Raw genomic sequence first — 18,834 nt, forward strand, 5'->3', positions numbered from 1 at the left:
GATGAAAAACAAACCTCTCACGATTTCGTTTGGTAATTAGATGGGCCAAATCTTCAGCAGGTGATTTGCATAGTGGTCACTTGATAAATAAAGGCGCCCCTGGAAGTGACAGTATATAAATGACTTGTTTTGCAGACGGCAGATGGTGGATATCACAGCGAGAGACAAGCTCAAACTGGAAAGTATCACAATGCACGCCAGCTGCTGCAGTCTCAGGTCCCCTTTCCCCTCTCCGCAATTAAGCTATTCACGAGTCGTACGAACGAGCTCATAGATATTCAATTAATTCGTTAAGAACAAGAAGATGCACTCCCTCGTCTATTGACTGAGTGACCTCAGGTGATTGATCAAAGAGCTCAGTCAGATTCATTGATCTGATTAGGGGAAGGAACATACAGTACGTTCAGCGCGAGGAATCCTGACGTTAAAGGATCTATGAATTATGTGGACATATATTAATAGAGTTCTGTTTATCTGAGAGAGGGGAAGTGAATAACCCTTGTCATCACAAAATGGCGTTAATCTCAACCCAAACTCCATGAGTCAGCAGCTCTGCCAAATTCTCTCACGGCTTACATTTGCATGACACAATAATTGATTGACAGATGCATGATATGAATGCTCCCGGAGCTCCAACACATGCCAGGACAAATAGAGACAGGAAGTTGTGCCTATGTTAAATGAGAAGGGGAGGGGGTGGGGGGTGTTGGGGCTTTGTCTCCATGGCAATGTGTGTGCCTTACCTCTCTGAGCGGAGGGTCGGTGATACTGTCCAGCTTGACGGAGCCCTCGTAAGTCAGGTAGTGAAAGACGTTGAGGGCACGCACCGCCTCCGGGCCTCGCTGCTTGTAGCCGAAAATAAGGTCAATCCACTGATGCAGCTGACATGACACAAACTCGCTTTCCAGGGCCTGTGAGCGGAGTGCAGGGCAATTAGAGGTGAGAGGCATACCAGCAGCACACGGCACATGGGCCAGAAGACACAACACAAATTGTACTTACACACAGCACTGAACAAAACCCAGCCTACGTTACTGTGAACGGCTCACCTAACAGGCAACACAGCACAGCAAACATCACAAAACTAATTAGGAGTACTGTGAGGGGAAAATGACTGGCATTCAGTTGCATAATGATAAATATTTAACCTGTTTTAGTGTGTATAAATATTACAAGAGAAAAAAAAGAGACGGGAGCTGCATCCCTTCCCTTTAATATAATCAGCTAACTCAGGACATATCACATTTCTCTGTCTACTTAAAATACAGTCCGACTATCTTTGCATGGAGACAAAGAAATTGGTTCAATACTAACAGGGATCTAATTTGATGTGAAACCATTCGCAGCAGCAACACTGATAAATTACTTGTGAGTGTGGAAAGGGAGACGTGATTTCTTGTGGGAGTGTTAGTGAGAGATTTGGGATGGGGTTTAAGGCTGATAACTCTTATAAATATACCTATGGAAGCCGTGCAGTGGGGGTTTGATGTATTGTTTCACAATACAGTACAATATAATTCCCATGCATGCTGGTGTTAGGCTTTGCTGGAGGAATTTACACTCCTCCCCTCGCGTCAGGAATAACAGCCATTACCAACAAAGCCTGCTCGAGCACACAGAGGCAGAGCTTGCCACAGGGCATATCACTTCAATTGAAAGTGGCACATGCAAAGATGGGAAGTGGGGAGGGAGGGAGGGAGGGAGGGAGAAAGAGAAGGATGGAGGGCGAAAAAAAGAGGAAGAGTGAGACAGAGGGTGAGGCGGGGAGAGATATTCACTGACAGAAATGAAATAATAGAGGAAGCAAGAGTGTGGGCTAGCTAGGGAACAGAACAAAAGAAAGGCAAAAAGAATGGAGGCAGAAGACTGTGATTTTGTGGGCGTGTGAATACAATGGTCTGCGAATGGAACAATGCAAGGCAAAATCACACATGTATCCTTCAAGAGTGAGAAAATATCCACTGTAATCCTTTTTTTTCCCCCAGCCATCCTCTCTCCTTGTGTTGGAGATGCAGACATTGCCGTGACAACTCCCAGCCTTACGAGCCGGATAGAGCTGGACCAGGCAGTAGGGGTAGAGCACGGGGAAAGGTCACCTTCATGAGACCAGCCCTGCCCTGTCACTCCAGCTGAAAAGGTCAAGTGTGTTCCCAGAGCCTCTTTCTACCTCTGGTCCAAAAACACTGTGGCCCCCAACCTCCGGATACATAACATGCATGGAACTTTGTGTCGGTATTATTGAAGTTTGTATGCTTTTAAGTAGGAGCTACTCATCAAGCCTTAATTTATTAGAAAGTGGAGACATACCATAGAGGAAATGTTTCAGTTCACATGGGCTTTTTTTTTTTTTTCAGTTTTTTCAGCTTTAACAATCTGACTTTATCTTTAATGTTAAAACCAAATGTGGATATGTATTCAAATAGATCTGCACTGTCCTAAGCCCGTGCACTGTAGTTTAGAGTGAAATTGAGTTTCTACAGTAAGTGATTCCAGATCAAAGGAAGAACAGACTTTGTCGGACGGCAGGAGACTGGGTTGGATCTCCGTGTCTTTGTCCGTGCTGTTCCTGGAACCTGCTGGGAGTTATGGACCACATGTTGATAGGCAGTCTGTATTAAATATGCAGACGTTCACACACACACATGCACACGGAAAGGGCCCTGCACGCTGCCAAAGTGATGAGGCCCGGCATTACAGCAGGTAACACTATAGGGCAAACGAGCCCTCGGTCCTGTCCTTCAGTGACATCACAGGGGTCAGGGGTACTGTGTTAGTATTGAGCGTTGCACTTTATTAGATGCTTCATGAATACGTCAAGGAGACACAGATGCACGGGAAGGTTAACAGGAAGAGTGGGAAATGGATGTCTTTGCGGATGTGAGGAGGCGGCAGAAAAGCTAAATGTAAATCATCTATTTTAAAAATACATCTAAACAATATCATCCCAACCTATAATAGATTCTCAGTATAGTAGTATACAGTATATTGCAGCTAAATCAATGCTATTGGTCACCTTTACGTCTGTGGGTTTGAGCAGCTTCTCTAAAAGGCTCTGACAGCTTCGACGTCGCATGGACCGCTATAGGAAATCATTTCTACCACAGGCAATGCAACTTTTTAACACTTTATCATCACTGATTGGTAGATTAGACTCACAGACATCACAATACTGCACTAAGTGCAATTTGCAAAATAGGTTTATCCACATATTTATCATTACTAGGTAAGCAGATGCACATTTTGTACTCCCAACTTGTATATATTTAAATATTTGTTCTTGTATTTTACCATGTTATTATTTTAATATATATTACATGTATATGTATTCATTCATTGGTATTTATGTTCTGTGCTGTGTGACTGTTATTTTGCTGCTGTAGCACTATAATTTCCCATTTTTTTGGAATCAATAAATATCTATCTATCTATCTATCTATCTATCTATCTATCTATCTATCTATCTATCTATCTATCTATCTATCTACCTATCTATCTATCTTTCTATCTATCTTTCTATCTATCCATACAAATTATCAGTGTCAAGGCAATTTTATCTGACTTCATCAAAGGTCACTAGCCCTATATAATATTTTCAAATTAGCCTTTTCCATTTCCTGAAAAGCAAGAGTTTTTGACGTACAAGGTTTTAGCCCGAAAGCGAATATATACTGTACATGTTATGTGTATTCGAAGTACAAAAACAACCATAGTATGTAACATGACAGGATGCAGTGTGCTGCCATACACTTTAGTTCACTTTGTGAGAATTAGGATGGCCTCTACTTAATAGTATAGCATATAGAAGAATATATAAATATATCTAATGAAATGAATCCCTACTATGAATGGGACAATCATCTTTATAAAATTACAAATGGTCAGAATAGTTTTAATGTCTATAAGTGTCACAATTGGCATGGAATAAAAGGAGGAGATAGTAAAAAGAATGATGAAAATTTTGGGTCAGTAAGGTTTTAATACTGACTGAAGATTTTTATCCGGATTATAAAAAAAGTTATATCATACACGGGTATAATTTAAGCTAGGGTAACTATACCATTTAGAGGCCTAAACCATACCATCCTGTTGATCCTAACAAGGTCTTCGGGCTTCTTGGCCCAGGCTGGCAAGTCCACGTCACAGACCATGGTCCTGTCCTCCCTCATTCCCAGATGGTAGCCGTTGCTGTTAACGAACATCTCCGGGAGGTAGTAGAACTCAGGAATCAGTTCCTGTGCATAAAAGAAAGAGAGATGTTTACGGCAACACACGTCTAACACCACACTTTTCAGCATATAATCGCCCAGCAAGTCCGTCAAGTGCAAGAAATAACATATGTGAGGACAGAGGCACGGAAAGCTGAGAAAAAAGGCTTTGTATCCCACTGAGATGAAGTGAGAATTCAAGGGGAAAGGTAACACAAACAAACCCAACAGCAGGCCACGAGAAGGCGCTGAGAGGTGCTAGTCCAGTTATTCCAGGCAGAAGTGTTAGGAGTGTTAAATGAAAGTGGAACCGAGTTGGAGTTTTCTCCCTGGTCTCTTGTGATGGGGTCATAACCTCGCAGCAGAGGGGAAGTCAGCGTGGTAAAGGAGCCCCTACATTAAACCTTCTGTGGATCCATACATTGAAGAAGAGACCTACATATTTTGAGAAAAGCCTATTTCTGAAGGAATTTCTCCTGTGTTGAATGAACATACTGGTTTTTATTTAATTTTTAACCACTTAAGTACACATCATTTCTCACCTTCCAGGCAAAAAAATAAGACATAACACGCTAAACTCACATTGGAACTATTACGACTAGGTGCTGGATCCTCAGTGTGGATAACAATATATAAAAGGTAGTTTGGATTGAATTTAAGTGCTGTCTAAATTACAATTTATTATTACCTTCCAGGCAATCATTTATACATCATGAACATTAACTTGGTTTTGGTTTAATACAGTGACTATTTTAATGCCTTCTTCTTTTACCTTAGTTACAGATAGAGACTGTTAAAAAACACACAAAAAAAACTCTCATTCGTGTTTGCTTATTATTTGTCTTCTGGGTTTGTTTTCCAGCTTTCGCAATGCTATTTGGCAGCTAACTCTGAAATGTAGACATACTATCCTTGAAAGCAAGAACATTTGGACAGACAGCACTTGCTTCCAAAAATAAGAAGAAAGGAGATGCTATTGAATGATGACAAAAACTGTCATAGCAATCTCAAATTAAATGGTGGCTTCCTGGATGTCAAGCAGTCAATCCAAAAAACTGTGGCATGCTTTGACTAGGCACTGGGCTGAAAATGCAAAACTACAGACATGGTCATTTAAGATTATTATTATTATTTTATTTTTTAATAGGGCATTTGCAACATAAATGACTGTACACCGTTTCTGTGATTCTGCAGTCCCCATTCTGACCCTTTATCCTTCTAATCATACAGCTGAGAAAGGATGAGTGAGCAAAGCCTCTCCACAATGAGACATATGCACACGAGGAATGCAGATCCTCCACTCTGTCCTCATTAGAAAATATACACTCAAGGCAAGTTAAATACTTTTGTCTGTCTCTTGAAGGAGGGTGCAAGACACTATTTTAACTCCTTGTGTCACGCATGTTTTATGAAAGCAGTGTTTGTCAGATTCAGTGGTACTATTGTGTTTTATACTGCCTATGGGATACATAACATGACAAGCTTTTGGGCCCCCATAAATCACTGGGTTTTGATAGAGCGAGTTAGCATGACATGGTACAGGCCTATAACACCGCTGGTCTGCTGTTGGTCACGTTTCACCCTCCGCACACGACAGGGAGAGTAAAGTAGCCATTTCTCTCCATTTCCCTCAGTCTCTCTTACATACACACAACCACACTTTCCCTCCACTTTTTCGCTTGTAAACTTCCTGCCGTAACTCACCGCCAAGCCGTTAAAACTGCCAGCTCAGTTTTCAAGCCAGCCTCCCATGGCAGCCATTAATTCTGCAACAGCATCGTAATGGGCTAACAAGTCAATCACACATGCCTACATTGCTTTACACTGTGTCACCTTAATGACATGTTCGTCAAAATCTGTCACCAGCGGGGTGCTGCTGGATTCCTTCAGTGGTGGCAGTTTGTGTGTGTGCATTACGATGTCTCTGTCTCTGTGTGTGTGCGCGCGTGCGTGCGTGCGTGCGTGCGTGTGCCCACTACTTCCAAGAAAAGTCTGCTTCTCTGTGCCCATGGTGGCTGTGCCAGCTTAACATACCTGTGTGCAGCTGCACATAGAAATAAATGAGAGGTATGGGATGCACAGTAATGATGGGGTGGTCGAGGAGGTGAGGGCTTTTTCGGCACAGGATCGTTTCCATTTGACTTGCTCTTTTAGGAGGTCATCCCCATCAGGGGTTCTGCCTCCCTTGGTCTTGTTGTCATTACTGCTGGAGGAGGCCGGGGTTAATGAAGGAGAGACCCTGGTAAAAAAACAAGCTGCCTTTTAATCAGAGGCCTGGTGGCCCGCTCGGTGTGCAGGGCCAAAGCTGACCTTAACCCTGCTCTCTCCGCTCAGTCTGCGCCGCTACGTAGTGGCAGTGTGCATGGCATTTGTGTGTCTCTATATACCTTTGGAATGGAAATCTGCTTTCATTTTCATTGGATTTTATTTGGGACAGGATTTTATTGAGCAATGCCTTTTTAATACAAAGTATGTGCATGATTACAAATATAAAAATAAATTCAAAACAAGATTGGAAGGTATGCACAGAAAGAAAAGAGAAATGGAGATTTCAAAAAAAAAAAAAACATCACAGTAAATGTCAATAATCTAACCAGCCATTATAGTGACATTGCCTCATAGTTTACCCCTATTGCATTATGAAGCTCTTGCATATTATTTTCCTGCTTCTTATATATTATGAACTACTGTTAGTAATCCAGCAATGTCCTCCAAAGTACAATGCCTCTCCTAATAGATCAGTAGCCATCCTCTGTGTGTAAAAACAAATGCATGCAGACATACAAGTAGTTGGAAGTAGGCTGTATTTGTTAACAGGGTGGCGTTTGACTATTCAGCTGCTCAGCTTTCCGCCTCTGCCTCACATTCTGTAGTTGGCTGCTCTCCCCCAGATCCTGGTGAGTAAAAGCCCTGTCCGTACATAAAAGACTACATTTTAAATAGCTTTTGTCATTAATGCTTTATTAATTGCCTGGGGCAACACTGCCCGATGCAGGGTGTGCTAGAAAAACGTGACACTTTGAGGTCAGTGTGTACTCCTGCTGCGTGCTATGCAGTGGGCAACATGGAGGCGAATCAGCAGGGTTCAGCGTTTTCGGTGACTGCTCTGTGGATTTGCAGAGGGAGGGCTTTGTCTTACCCTCAGACACAGCCTTTGTTCAAACTCATGAGTGCTTGTATGCACAGATACAAGATCAGTCTACCTCTGAGATAGTTTGTTTTCTGCATGAGATAAATCAAATGTGCATTTCTAAGTGCTTAGGGTATTTCGGTCTTCTGTCTTTGTAATTTGCCATTTGGATGAGGCATTTATAATTAATGGTATATATTTTTGCAGTGGTGTTGATGAAGTACATTATCTGAGAAAGGGGCCATAGCTAGGAAGGGGCTTGGTAAGATTATATTGCCAATTATACACACTGTATAGTTATGATTTAGCTGGTAGATATAGGGTGCAATATATAGTGATATTCCCTATCACTGTCCTTACAAGTAGACACCCACAGATTTATAACACCAGCTTAATGAAAGTGTCTGGCAAGGGAATATATAGATCACAGATTTAACTTCCACTTGTTTCATGGCACCATTTCCTTGACATGTGTGTCAATATAAATGTTAACCACGGACTGTATAATTTGCTTTTATTGTGATTTTCACCTTAACGTCGGAGGTGTCCCTCTGACAGTTTCTCCAGGAGCGGGCGATGGCTGAAAAGGTGCGATCAGGATGGTCGAATTTGTTGTTATTGGCACTTAGGAGGAACGTGGTGAAGGGCTCCTATGGAGAAAATGGAGCAAATTAGACGTCAAAAAGATCAAAGATCCCCACCCATGTCTAAAGTCATCATTATCTTTTCCACCCACTTGATCTGCATTTTGATTGCAACCGTCCTAATCGACATAATGCAAATCTCAGTACAGTTTCAATTTAGTGGATTACCATGCAGCTTATTAAAATACATAAAACAGTCTGAATTATTAGCATTATTTCATCGTTTTTTTTCTTTCTCGGCGACAGACTAAGGGATCTGCAGAGATCAGTCATTCATTGTATCCAAGCCTGGGGGAGAATTAATTAGCGTTCTTCCTGAGTACAGTAAGCCCCAATGATAATTGGCTCAAATTTGTTTTTTTTCAGCCTGAGATGGCGACCATTGCCGGTTGGAGCGGATGGATCACTCACCAGAGGAAGAAAGGGATTGTGGAAACAAACGCACAGGGGCCAATCTAACCGCTGTCAAGGGAGCTCCCTCAGTTCATCAGCCCCTTCCTACTAATGATGGGGGAGTAGGAGAACTACTGTACAAACTCGGTATAAAGATCTTTCAAATTATTAAACCAACTTCAAAATGAAAAGTACGCCGCCTCAAAGAATCTGAGCCGGTTCGAAGGGGCTCTTTTGTGGGGAACAGATTGGGAGAGAGTGCGTGTGTCTCCTCCTCCTCTTCCAGAGTAAATGAGGACAGTGCTCAGTAACCTTGATGGACATGTCTCCAGCTCTCACTGGGTTGCCTGAAACACATAAACCTGTCACAGCAGCCTCTGTAAATCATTACCCAGCCACTCTTTATTTAGTTCACATATGCTGGTTTACTGGCCTGTGAAATGTGTTTTCTGAGCGCCATTGGTCTAACTCAGGCCCAATCAAATTGAGACGTTGAGCTGTTTCCTGTGCAGAAGCCGACAGACCTCAACGTAACAGCATCATTAAGTCTGACAAGTGACAATCAACTAATGCAGACTCAAAAAAAAAAAATGAAAAGCTGTCTGAGAATGTGGGCTTGACTTCATTCCTATTCAGACGCTCGACTAATTTGTGAATTTTTGAACACAGTAGTATAATGAGTGTGAAGGTGGTTGAAAGAGTGATTTTACTCACTATTCTGACAAGCCAGTGCAGGGTGGAGGCAGCTGTGGAGTAGTGGGAGTTGTAATGACAAGGTGGCGTCTGGTCATCTTCCCAAGTCTCATAACGTTCAGCGTAGAATGCTGCACGCTTCGGATTCAGAGCACCAACAGGCTGCAAAGAAAATAAGGAAATAAGTGGTTCAGTTCCTGCAAAAAACAAAAGTCCTTTGCTCCTTATTTGCCTGTATGAGTAAAACAAAGGTTTTCCCCTCAAGGCAACCCTGACAAAATTGTACATTGTGTTTCCTGTTGTAAACACTTGTAAGTCATATGCTTTGTGGGGGCAAACTTGATATGTATCTGACTTTGCAAGCTTGACAAAAACCAACCGCTGTATTTGTTTTTCATATACTGTATATAAAAATGTATTTGATTATTTTTCATCGCAAATTCGAATTCCTGAATGTATCCAAACTTCCTGTGTTGAGGCTTCCTTTCCGAGAGTTTCTGACATCCACATTACATACAAGACAACCTTGTTGGTACAACCCTAAATGAGGAGAATAAACAGTCATACAAAACATAGAGCTCTGGAGCTTTACATTAAAATAATGAATAAAACAATCAAAACGAAAAACCACAAAACAAAAACACTCTTTAAATATTAAAAAAGAAAGCAGACAGCCTAAAATTAGAACTTTATATATGTATATATTAGATTGTTATACCAATATATTACAACAAACCACAACAACTACAGAACACTGTCAAAGTGGCCAGCCGGTTGTCAAATTGATAATATTGATGAAAAATGGTGATTGGTCAGGCTCAATCCCCAGATCTGGGTGGGGAAAGTGAAAAGAGCAGCGCTTCATTACCACCACTGAAGTGCCCTTGAGCAAGGCCCTTAACCCCAACTTCCCCCCACTTCTCAAGTGGAGCTGCTCAGTGGCCAGCAGATGTTGTACCAGGCAGCTTCCAAGTATGAACGTGGAACTGGATGAATCATTTTCAAGTCTACAGGAACAACACCTCAATGCCATGGCCACTATCCCAATCAAAAATACATAAAAGTTGAAAAGTAGGTCAAAACAATAACAGTTTTAACGACTGTAATAACCAATTTGATGTTAAAGCATGGCTAAAAGTTGTATTGCTGTCTTTAAACTGCTCTGCGTTTGGATCCAAAACTGAAGAAGCTTCAGTGAATATTTTGGTTCAGTGAGCAGCAGAGAGTCTGTAGATCTGAGTACTATAGCAGGCACATGTCTTGGCAGCATATTAACAATATAGTGAAAGACAAGTTCATGGTTTATAGACAAGTTTAAGGATTTTTAAAGCTATATTATGAGTAACTGGAAGCCAGTGTGGGTACTTTATGAGCTTTTCTTTGCTCTTATTGCCTTCTCATCACAACCACACACAATGACTTAATTCTCGCCACAAGGCATTTCAAGGAGTTTGGCTTCTTGTCACAACACCAAAATGATCCTAGTGCATTACCGCACACACGTCGTTTACGCTATCAAAAGTAGGAAAGTACGTATTTCTTTTGTTACTTTAGTACTGAAGATGAGTAGTACATGTATTGCTTTTTGTTATCCAAAAGTAGACTTTGATAGAGTGTTACATCTAAGATCTTATATTGTCCAAAAACAAAAATAGTCAGTCCTAACTATTAGTAAATCTTTATTTTTAATATGTATATATATATATATATATATAAAAAACATCAGGGCTAAACTTAATGTACTTAATCTGATTTACTTATTGGGCAGCCATAAAGTTACACTTAAAGCCTCATAAAAGAGGGATCTGTCTTTAGAAGTCCATTATTTAAGTAGTTCATGAATGTTATGTTTACATTATAATTTTTTCTGAATATAAAAATAAAAATTTGATCAGAAAAAAAGAAGTCCGTTCTTTTTTTCTGCATGATCTTCTGCTTGAACCACACAGTGCTAATCTATTTTGGGTCTTAGTAAAATGACCATATGGCTACAGCGTGAAAGGATCATGGGACATATTCATTCCACATGCTTATTACTTATTACACTAATTATATTATTAGAGTGCACAAAAGCATCAATAGAAGATTTATAGTTTTGTGTGGCCCACTGCAAGTGAAGGATATTTTTTCTGCTTGTACTATGCTTTGTAGGCATCACCTTTGTGCGGTATATACAGGTTTGCAGAGGCAACAGCATGTGGACCAGAACGAGTCTTTACCTGGTGACACAGATGATTTGCTGGAAGTAGTCTCATCATGTCCAAACAAATGGCTGCAGTGACATGCATTTAAACCACACCAGGCAATCAAGCAACACTAAATCTACCTCCATTTACAGCTACAAATCTTGTTGGGTGCATAGTGTAAACAACCGGATTTCCCCATTTGCTTGTGTTAGGACTGCAGAAGGAGTAGGAAAGCATAATTGAGCATAATTAACAGAGATGGACTTGCAGAGTCTTAGCGGTTCCCCATTAGGGATGTGGTGAGGCCGGCAGAGAGGCTTGGGGAGAGTTCAGGGCAGTCAAGGAGCTTTACTCTGGGATTTGTCTGTCAGACCCCATTATTCTCCTAAACCCTAAAAAGTTCCTGTTGGACTGTCTTCTGTCTGAATTTTACAAGGGTATGGCGGCAGGGGTAAGCAGGATGGCGAGCTAAGGATGGAGGGAGGAGAAATGAGCGACTCTTGCTAAATGTTGGGGGTAATCCTTGTGGATTAACCCTGGCTGACCTGATTTACACCCAACGCGCCTACCAAGCCAAACACTAATCAGCACTGTTACGCCCATCTGTGTTCGGGGCTCTTCTGTGCTACTGGTCACTACTGATGGGAGATACCATGACCTACACAACAATACAATTGAATGCAACACCATAGTCTATCATATTCAATCAAAAATCAGTACAATTGAATCATGACTGAAAGTTTGAATGGTATATATGTACAGTCGGCTAGTATTTACTGAAACATAATTCTACCATAACATTTTCCTATTGTTAATATAAGAAGTAGAGGACAACCCATTTTTTTTCTGCAGTTGAAGAACTGTTGCCAGTTATTGTGGGGATATAACAAAAATTAATAACCTTACTGTTATATTTATTTGATATCCATCCCATTATTTAAAAGTTAGGCCAAACCTTGGATAGCTTGGTGGATTATTGCAGCCTCGGTAATAACTTCAATATTGTTCTGACACCATTGCTCTTTCTGGCCCTTGGGCGGCTGTTTCATTTTCATGTGTTCTTAAGGCAACAAAATTACTCCCATTAAACATACATTTAGAGGTGAATAAATTGCTTTTTTTGCCTTTTCAATCACCCCGTCCAATATAGCCTCGGAGGCATATTGGCAGTCAATATTAATATACTCAGTACCACTGACTCAGTTACTGAGGGGATAGGGAGACTGGTAATGTAATCAATGGCTGCTTTTCCACCTGAAAGCTGCAGATCAGAGGTCAGAAGAAATAAAATAAAAGCCCACAATTCAAAATTCACTTATTCCACCATTATTAAAATTGCACTATGCATTATTTCTTTGGCTGGGTACAGTTTGTATCCAACCTCAGTGCGACAGACAGACTCTCTTGGTCATTTTGAAGACTATATTCATATCCATGTGTGGCACAGTGCACATGCCTCAAACTCTAAGTCAAAATTAAATGGGGCCAGTTTTTCTTGTTCTTCCTCAGAATTTAAAGGCAGTCCACATCAGTGTTAGCACAATTGAATAGACTGAAAAAGAAGTTTATTGAGATCTGCATAGATTTATGGGGTGATAATGGCCTTGCATGTGACATCTTGGCGCAGCTGGAACGGGGTGCAAGCCACAAGACGTCTAGCACTCTGTAAAAACGCCGCTAGTCTAACTAATGCAGGTTGGAGCTGTATGAAAGATCCAGGTAATGCATGTGGCAGAGGGATAACAATAAGGAGTAGACAGCTGCAAGTAATAGTAATGAGTGTAAGAGTGGAATAAGCAAACAATTCACATAACAGGTATTAGAACCAAAGCTCACAAAATGGCAAAGATATTGATTTACAGTGCTAATAAATGTTTTCCTGGACAAATAAATCTCATTGGACCAGAAGAAGCAGGAAAACCATCTAGGCCGTATTAGCATAATCAAGAGTATGTGATATGAAACATGTAGTATGCATAAAAATATATTAAAAGCTAACATCACATTTTTTTCACTACCACCAACCTCTCAACCTTTTTCTGAGACTAAACTAACCCCAAACACGTCTTACACAAAGCACCACGTTAAATGCTACTAACTTTATTATTTTACTATTTTATTAGGCTCTACATAAACGAGGCAAAACATGTCTCAGTGTTCCCTTGGCGTTCCACTGTGTAAGCAGAAGTACAATAACACATCTTCTATGTGACTTGTAGGCAGTAGGAATACTTTTATTTTGTTTCGAGAAAACTTGTGTGGTTGGTGAGCTAGAGTAATTTTACTGACTGTATGACAAACTTGTATCAGTTCACCCACGTCAGTGAAGTTTTTCTTTGTCAGATATTGCTGTCATTTCAAAGGGAATTGCACTTGGCAGCTTGTTGAACACTGTTCAAATTGGGACTGCTATACAGCAAATATGTACTGTAGTAAACTCAATGAAATCTAAAAAAACAAAAAACAAAAAACTACAACACAAAAATGCTAAGAAATTGTCAATTTTCAAAGATTCCCAGGACGACACATAAAACCGTTCCATTTACTGCCACACAGTGGCGGTTTAATCATGTGACTTTAATCATGTAACTGTTCTATTTAAGGTCAAGGGCAAAGTTTTAAACATGTAGTTATACTGTGAATTAGTTAAGCTTAGGCAATAAAAAAACTGCTGCTGTGTCTCAATTTCGATACTTACGTGAGTGCACTTAAATGTAGTACACTATATTTTCTCTGTATACAGTATCTATACATATATGTATACATTTATATATATAGTTGTATGTATATTGTTTTCTCAAATTGTGCACAGCTGTTACGCACTGCCCGAAAAAGAGTCTTCTTTTTTTAATTATTAATGGTAAATTGCAACTGGGAGGATCATTTCCTTAAAATTAATTACGTAAATCTACTAAAGTCAGGATGTAATGTGACGTCACACACATCATTGCGTCACGGATTACGGCCCGGAAAACTTGGGTAATTTCAAAATGCCGGATGACTTTTGGTAGCCTGGCTCTGCCCTCTCAAGTACTTCCGCTCAATTTTCCTTTTCCTTCAGTACAACGGCTTTTGTGGATTTGCAGTATATTCACGGGTTTTCTCCAGTCAAATCTTTACTGGTCCAATCAGCAAACAAAGGTAGTGGCTGAGAACGAGGACGTTGCAGTTGTGCGCTAGTTTGAGTTGTAGTTCTGTAATGGCGGGGGAGAAAAAAGCGAGCAAAGCCATTTGGTCCGTTGTTACAACGTATCCAGACGTTAAAGCCCGAGCAAAAACAATCTGTACTGAGTTTTGTTGGTGGCCATGATGTTGTGGCCCTCCTCCCCACTGGGTTCGGGAAAAGTTAGATTTTCCAGCTCGCTCCATTAATGGTGAAGGAGTTAGCTAAGGCGAACGCTAGCGATGCTAAGTCGACATCACAACCAAACGTTTGGCGCTTGGTTAGGACAGATCCAGAGCAGATCTGGGCAGATCAGAGTCTGGTAGGACTAGGCTAGACTTTTGGGTTCACACAGGACATAAACCAAGATCTCCTGAGTGAAAGTCCTGTGTTTGTTTGACATCTCCACAGCGGAATTTCCTGCACAGGAGCCAACCAGGAAGTGCAACGTCAAAGATACAGACTACCTGAACTAAAAGGCTACTTCCAGGTTAATCTCACATTAAAATAACATATAACGTATTCTTTGAAAATCTCTACAATCATTCCCCAAACAAACCAAGCACCCCTGCCTTGTTGAATGACCCAAACGTTCTTTAAAACTTGCTATTTTCAGCGTTTAAAGTTGCTCAGAGGTTCAGTTTTTTGCTGCTCAAAGCAACCGGAGTTAAACACAAACCAAGTGGAAAGGGAGGGCCATCCGGCGGAACTATCTAGTTACCAAACCATCGTCGATCCAGACTACTTCAAGTTTAGTCCATATCCTGTACACTCCACATAGCCTATGTGTGCTGTCTTGGCCATAGAAAAACATACTACTATACCATTGTGTAGGTATTCTGGATAGAAATGCCAAATATGAATGTATATGCTTTCAATATACTTTTTTTTACTATGAAAAGCCAGCTGAAATAAGGAGAATGTTGGTTGATTGATTTGCTGTTTAATGGGAAATAAAAACCCTTTTATGATAAGATAGGATAAGCCCTTCAGTGGTCCTTCAGTACCTTTATTCCTGTCACATCTGTTACCAATCCCAAATCAGGCTTTGCTTACCTCTATTCAACAAAGAATAATTACCTCTTCCCTTTTCCCGGCATTGCATATCATGCTGATCACAGACGTAAGACAATGAAAACAACTGGTTCAGACAGTTCCACACTTGCTCCTATCCGAGTTCATTTCTTGTACACCTGACCCAGTACAATACATCAACACAACTAAACAAAGTATGATCAAACTTGGATTTGGCTTCAGATTCAATCAGGATCATTTCCGCGGTTGCATTCCAAATGCAGGAAATGAACACGGCTGCTGGTGAATGAGTGTGCAGAGAGCACCTCCATTTGTTTGGTTATATATAACCTACCTCCCAAAGAGACGCATATTGCATTTTATATTTCAAATGTAATTACATTACAGTATGTTGCTATGGTGCTCTGTCAGGAGAAGTCACGGTCATTTTTTGCTCGCCTCGTCAGAGCGCAGGCTGCATGTAGCAGCTCCAGTCTAATGCAATCAAGTTGCTCAAACTCAAGATAAAGCAGATGTGCTCCCAAACAGCCTGACGGGAGTGGAAGTGAGGGGAAGGAAGGTTCCATTATGGAAAGAAAAGTACGGAGGGGAAATTTTCAGCAGCTAAGCTCTTGTCCTTTATTCGTAGAGTACCTCTCAAGAGATGCTCAGCTTTAAAATAGGTTTCTCTATCTCAGCACAGCTGATTCAAAATATCCTTATAATGATAAATCAATAGTATAAGCTGTTGAAATAAGCATTATTTCAGTCATTTTAAAGTTCCAATAAGTTCCAATAACAAGGTGCTTTTTGGATGCTTTAAAATAGACCTTAGTGTTCCCCTAATACTGTATCTGAAGTCTGTTTTATGTAGACCTTAGAGGTCCCCTAATACTGTATCTGAAGTCTCATTTATATAGACCTTAGTGATCCCCTAATACTGTATCTGAAGTCTGTTTCCCAAAATTCAGCCTTGGTGCAGAATTACAGCCACTAGAGCCAGTCCCACAATGAGCTTTCCTTAGTATGTGCCATTTCTGAGTCTGTAGCTTTGAGGAGGAGAGAGGGGGGGGGGCAAGGTGGAGACTGGGGGTTTGACCTTGACCAACTGCCACTTTGCTCGTTTGAAAGCCATGATGTCTTTCTCTAATGAGTGGGCTAAATTCTCTGGGTGGTTAAAGCAGAGAAAGGGGAGGTAACCTTGCCCCTTATGACCTCATAAGGAGCAAGATTCCAGATCAGCCCATCTGAGATTTCTTTTTCTGAAAGGCAGAGCAGGATTCCCAGGGCTTTGGTTAAACCTATCACCATTTCTAGCCAACTGGGGGCCATAGGCAGGCTGGGGAAACTCAGATTACTGTTAAAAAACCTCATAAAGTGACAGTTTTATGCCATAGGACCTTAATGTAAGGTTACAATGCATGTAAACATTTTTTATTTAAATAGGCTGAGAAATGCTTGTCACTTTTTGGTGTTGCTTGTCTCTTGAAATGATATTTTACAAAAAGGATACATCAAAAACATTGTATTCAGTGGATTGAGAACAGTTTTCACCATATCTGCTTCTTTGCCTTCTCATGCAATTGAATGAATTTCCATCACATCATTTAACAGCTATGGGGAAGATTGGCTTCCCAGATCTTTCATCCACTTGTCACTCCATCAAGAAATAATCATTAGAACCTAATGAAACACTTCACTGCATGACTGTATCTGACATCCAAATATGCAGAACTCTGGCCCCGAGGCAAAGCAATGCAGTGTTCAATAGCAATGTTCACAGCTCACTGAATGCCCGAGCAGCAGGTAATTCTAGGTGTGTGCAGTAGGTTCAGTTGTTTGAACAATGCTGTCCATCAAATGGCACCTGTCACTGACAAACAGGTCTCAGGTATGACTCGGATCTGTGGGAAAAGAAGTTTTCTACATTGTGCAATGCAAGATAATTTGAGAATTATTTAGGAGTATTAATCATGCTTTAGGCCCTGTTGACACGTACATGGTTATTTTGACAACCTGAGACATTTCCCTTTGTCTGTGCCCTTCCTTTAAACGCAAATGGAGAATTCGCCTCTGAAAACGAGTCTTTCTAAAAACTCCGGCCAGAGTGGACATTTTTTATATTTCCGTTTGCATGTAAACTGAGACAAAAGGAGGTTTAGGCAGCTAAGGAAGAAAAGAGAGAGGAAGTGATTTGTTGCTGTGGTGCTATTTTCAGGCTTCTGATTGGCTATTGTGGGCTTTAGCTTCTCGTTACACTGCCACCTACAGGTTTGGCATGCTCTTGACGGCATTGATGGGATATATACACATTTGTAAATGAACCCTTTTCTGAGAATTGACAGCTGTGCACAATGATATTTTTTAAACCGGAGAGTGTGTGAACGTAGTCTTAGTTTATAATCTATAATCTAGATGCAATTACAGTTTGGCCTTATCCAGTGTACTTACCTAAGAGTAATGATATGACAACTTATCTTCACAATGCTGCAGCTCACTGAGCTCTGGAGTGACAGATGATATTACATGAGGTTATTTGATATTACTCAACTGCAGTAAAAAAAAAATACACATAAAAATTAAAACAGAAAATGAGTTAAAAAAGCTTAACATAGTAACCACAACAACATTTTTTAGGAACAGAATGATGTGTCTGTAGCACCGTGTATCAAAAACTGCATCAAAGAAAAAGAAAAGAAAAAAGCTCTGTTAGATTTGTACTGTTTATTACGTAGTCTTTATCAGACAGTTTTTTTTTTATTATAATTTTGTTCTTGTATTGATTAAGCAAAGTTATTGTACAACTATTTGTTTGACACAGTGCATATTTGAGAAGTTTGGCATCTGTTATTTAATGAAAGAACCCTATTGGTATTGGTACTGAAAACAAGGATATTGTATCAAAACATTTTAGATGATACCCAGCCTTATCATAGTGACCATACATGCAGTTTGTGTGGTACACAACCACAGCCACTGGATGTACACCACAGAAAGACACACACAGTCCTAATATACAATGAACAAGTCTCGAGAGACTGTGCTGCTACCTCTGATCCATAATTGAACAAAAGGGCAGACCGAGCAAAAGAGGAGAAGTGAGGAGTGTGTGTGTGTCTGTGTGTGTGTGTCTGTGTGTGTGTGTGTGTGTGCGTGCGTGCGTGTGTCCCTTGCTGCTATACTAGCTGTGAACTTTTGGAGATAAGAGCCCTGGGGTTCCAAGGACAACTGTCAGGAGACATGGGCTGTGAACTCATGCTAATGAAGGCAGCTCAGCCCTGTAAACAGCATGGGAGGATGTCACTGGAATACATTACAATACATAACTGTCTCCCCAGGGCACGAGGTTTGCACATGGCTCAGCCGTGATCACCCCCTCAAAATACAGACCCCCACACACACACAC

General features: G+C 40.7%; 1 protein-coding gene across 9 annotated transcripts in view; it reads right to left on the minus strand.

Annotated features, from left to right (window-relative positions):
• The window catches only part of nbeab (neurobeachin b), a 258,747-nt gene that overhangs the window by 18,265 nt on the left and 221,648 nt on the right, over window positions 1-18,834 (minus strand). For 8 of the 9 annotated variants that reach the window (XM_034866233.1, XM_034866253.1, XM_034866267.1 and 5 more), the window contains 4 exons: window positions 9,087-9,227; window positions 7,866-7,985; window positions 4,080-4,232; window positions 744-911 (listed from right to left, as the gene is read on the minus strand). In XM_034866233.1, the coding sequence (XP_034722124.1) occupies window positions 744-911; window positions 4,080-4,232; window positions 7,866-7,985; window positions 9,087-9,227 (582 nt within the window). Of the gene's footprint in view, window positions 1-743; window positions 912-4,079; window positions 4,233-6,182; window positions 6,445-7,865; window positions 7,986-9,086; window positions 9,228-18,834 lie in introns of those variants that run through there. The other variant, XM_034866273.1, reaches the window with a different exon arrangement.

Source organism: Etheostoma cragini, chromosome 3, assembly GCF_013103735.1.
Source record: "Etheostoma cragini isolate CJK2018 chromosome 3, CSU_Ecrag_1.0, whole genome shotgun sequence".
In the NCBI taxonomy this organism is placed as follows: Eukaryota; Metazoa; Chordata; class Actinopteri; order Perciformes; family Percidae; genus Etheostoma; species Etheostoma cragini.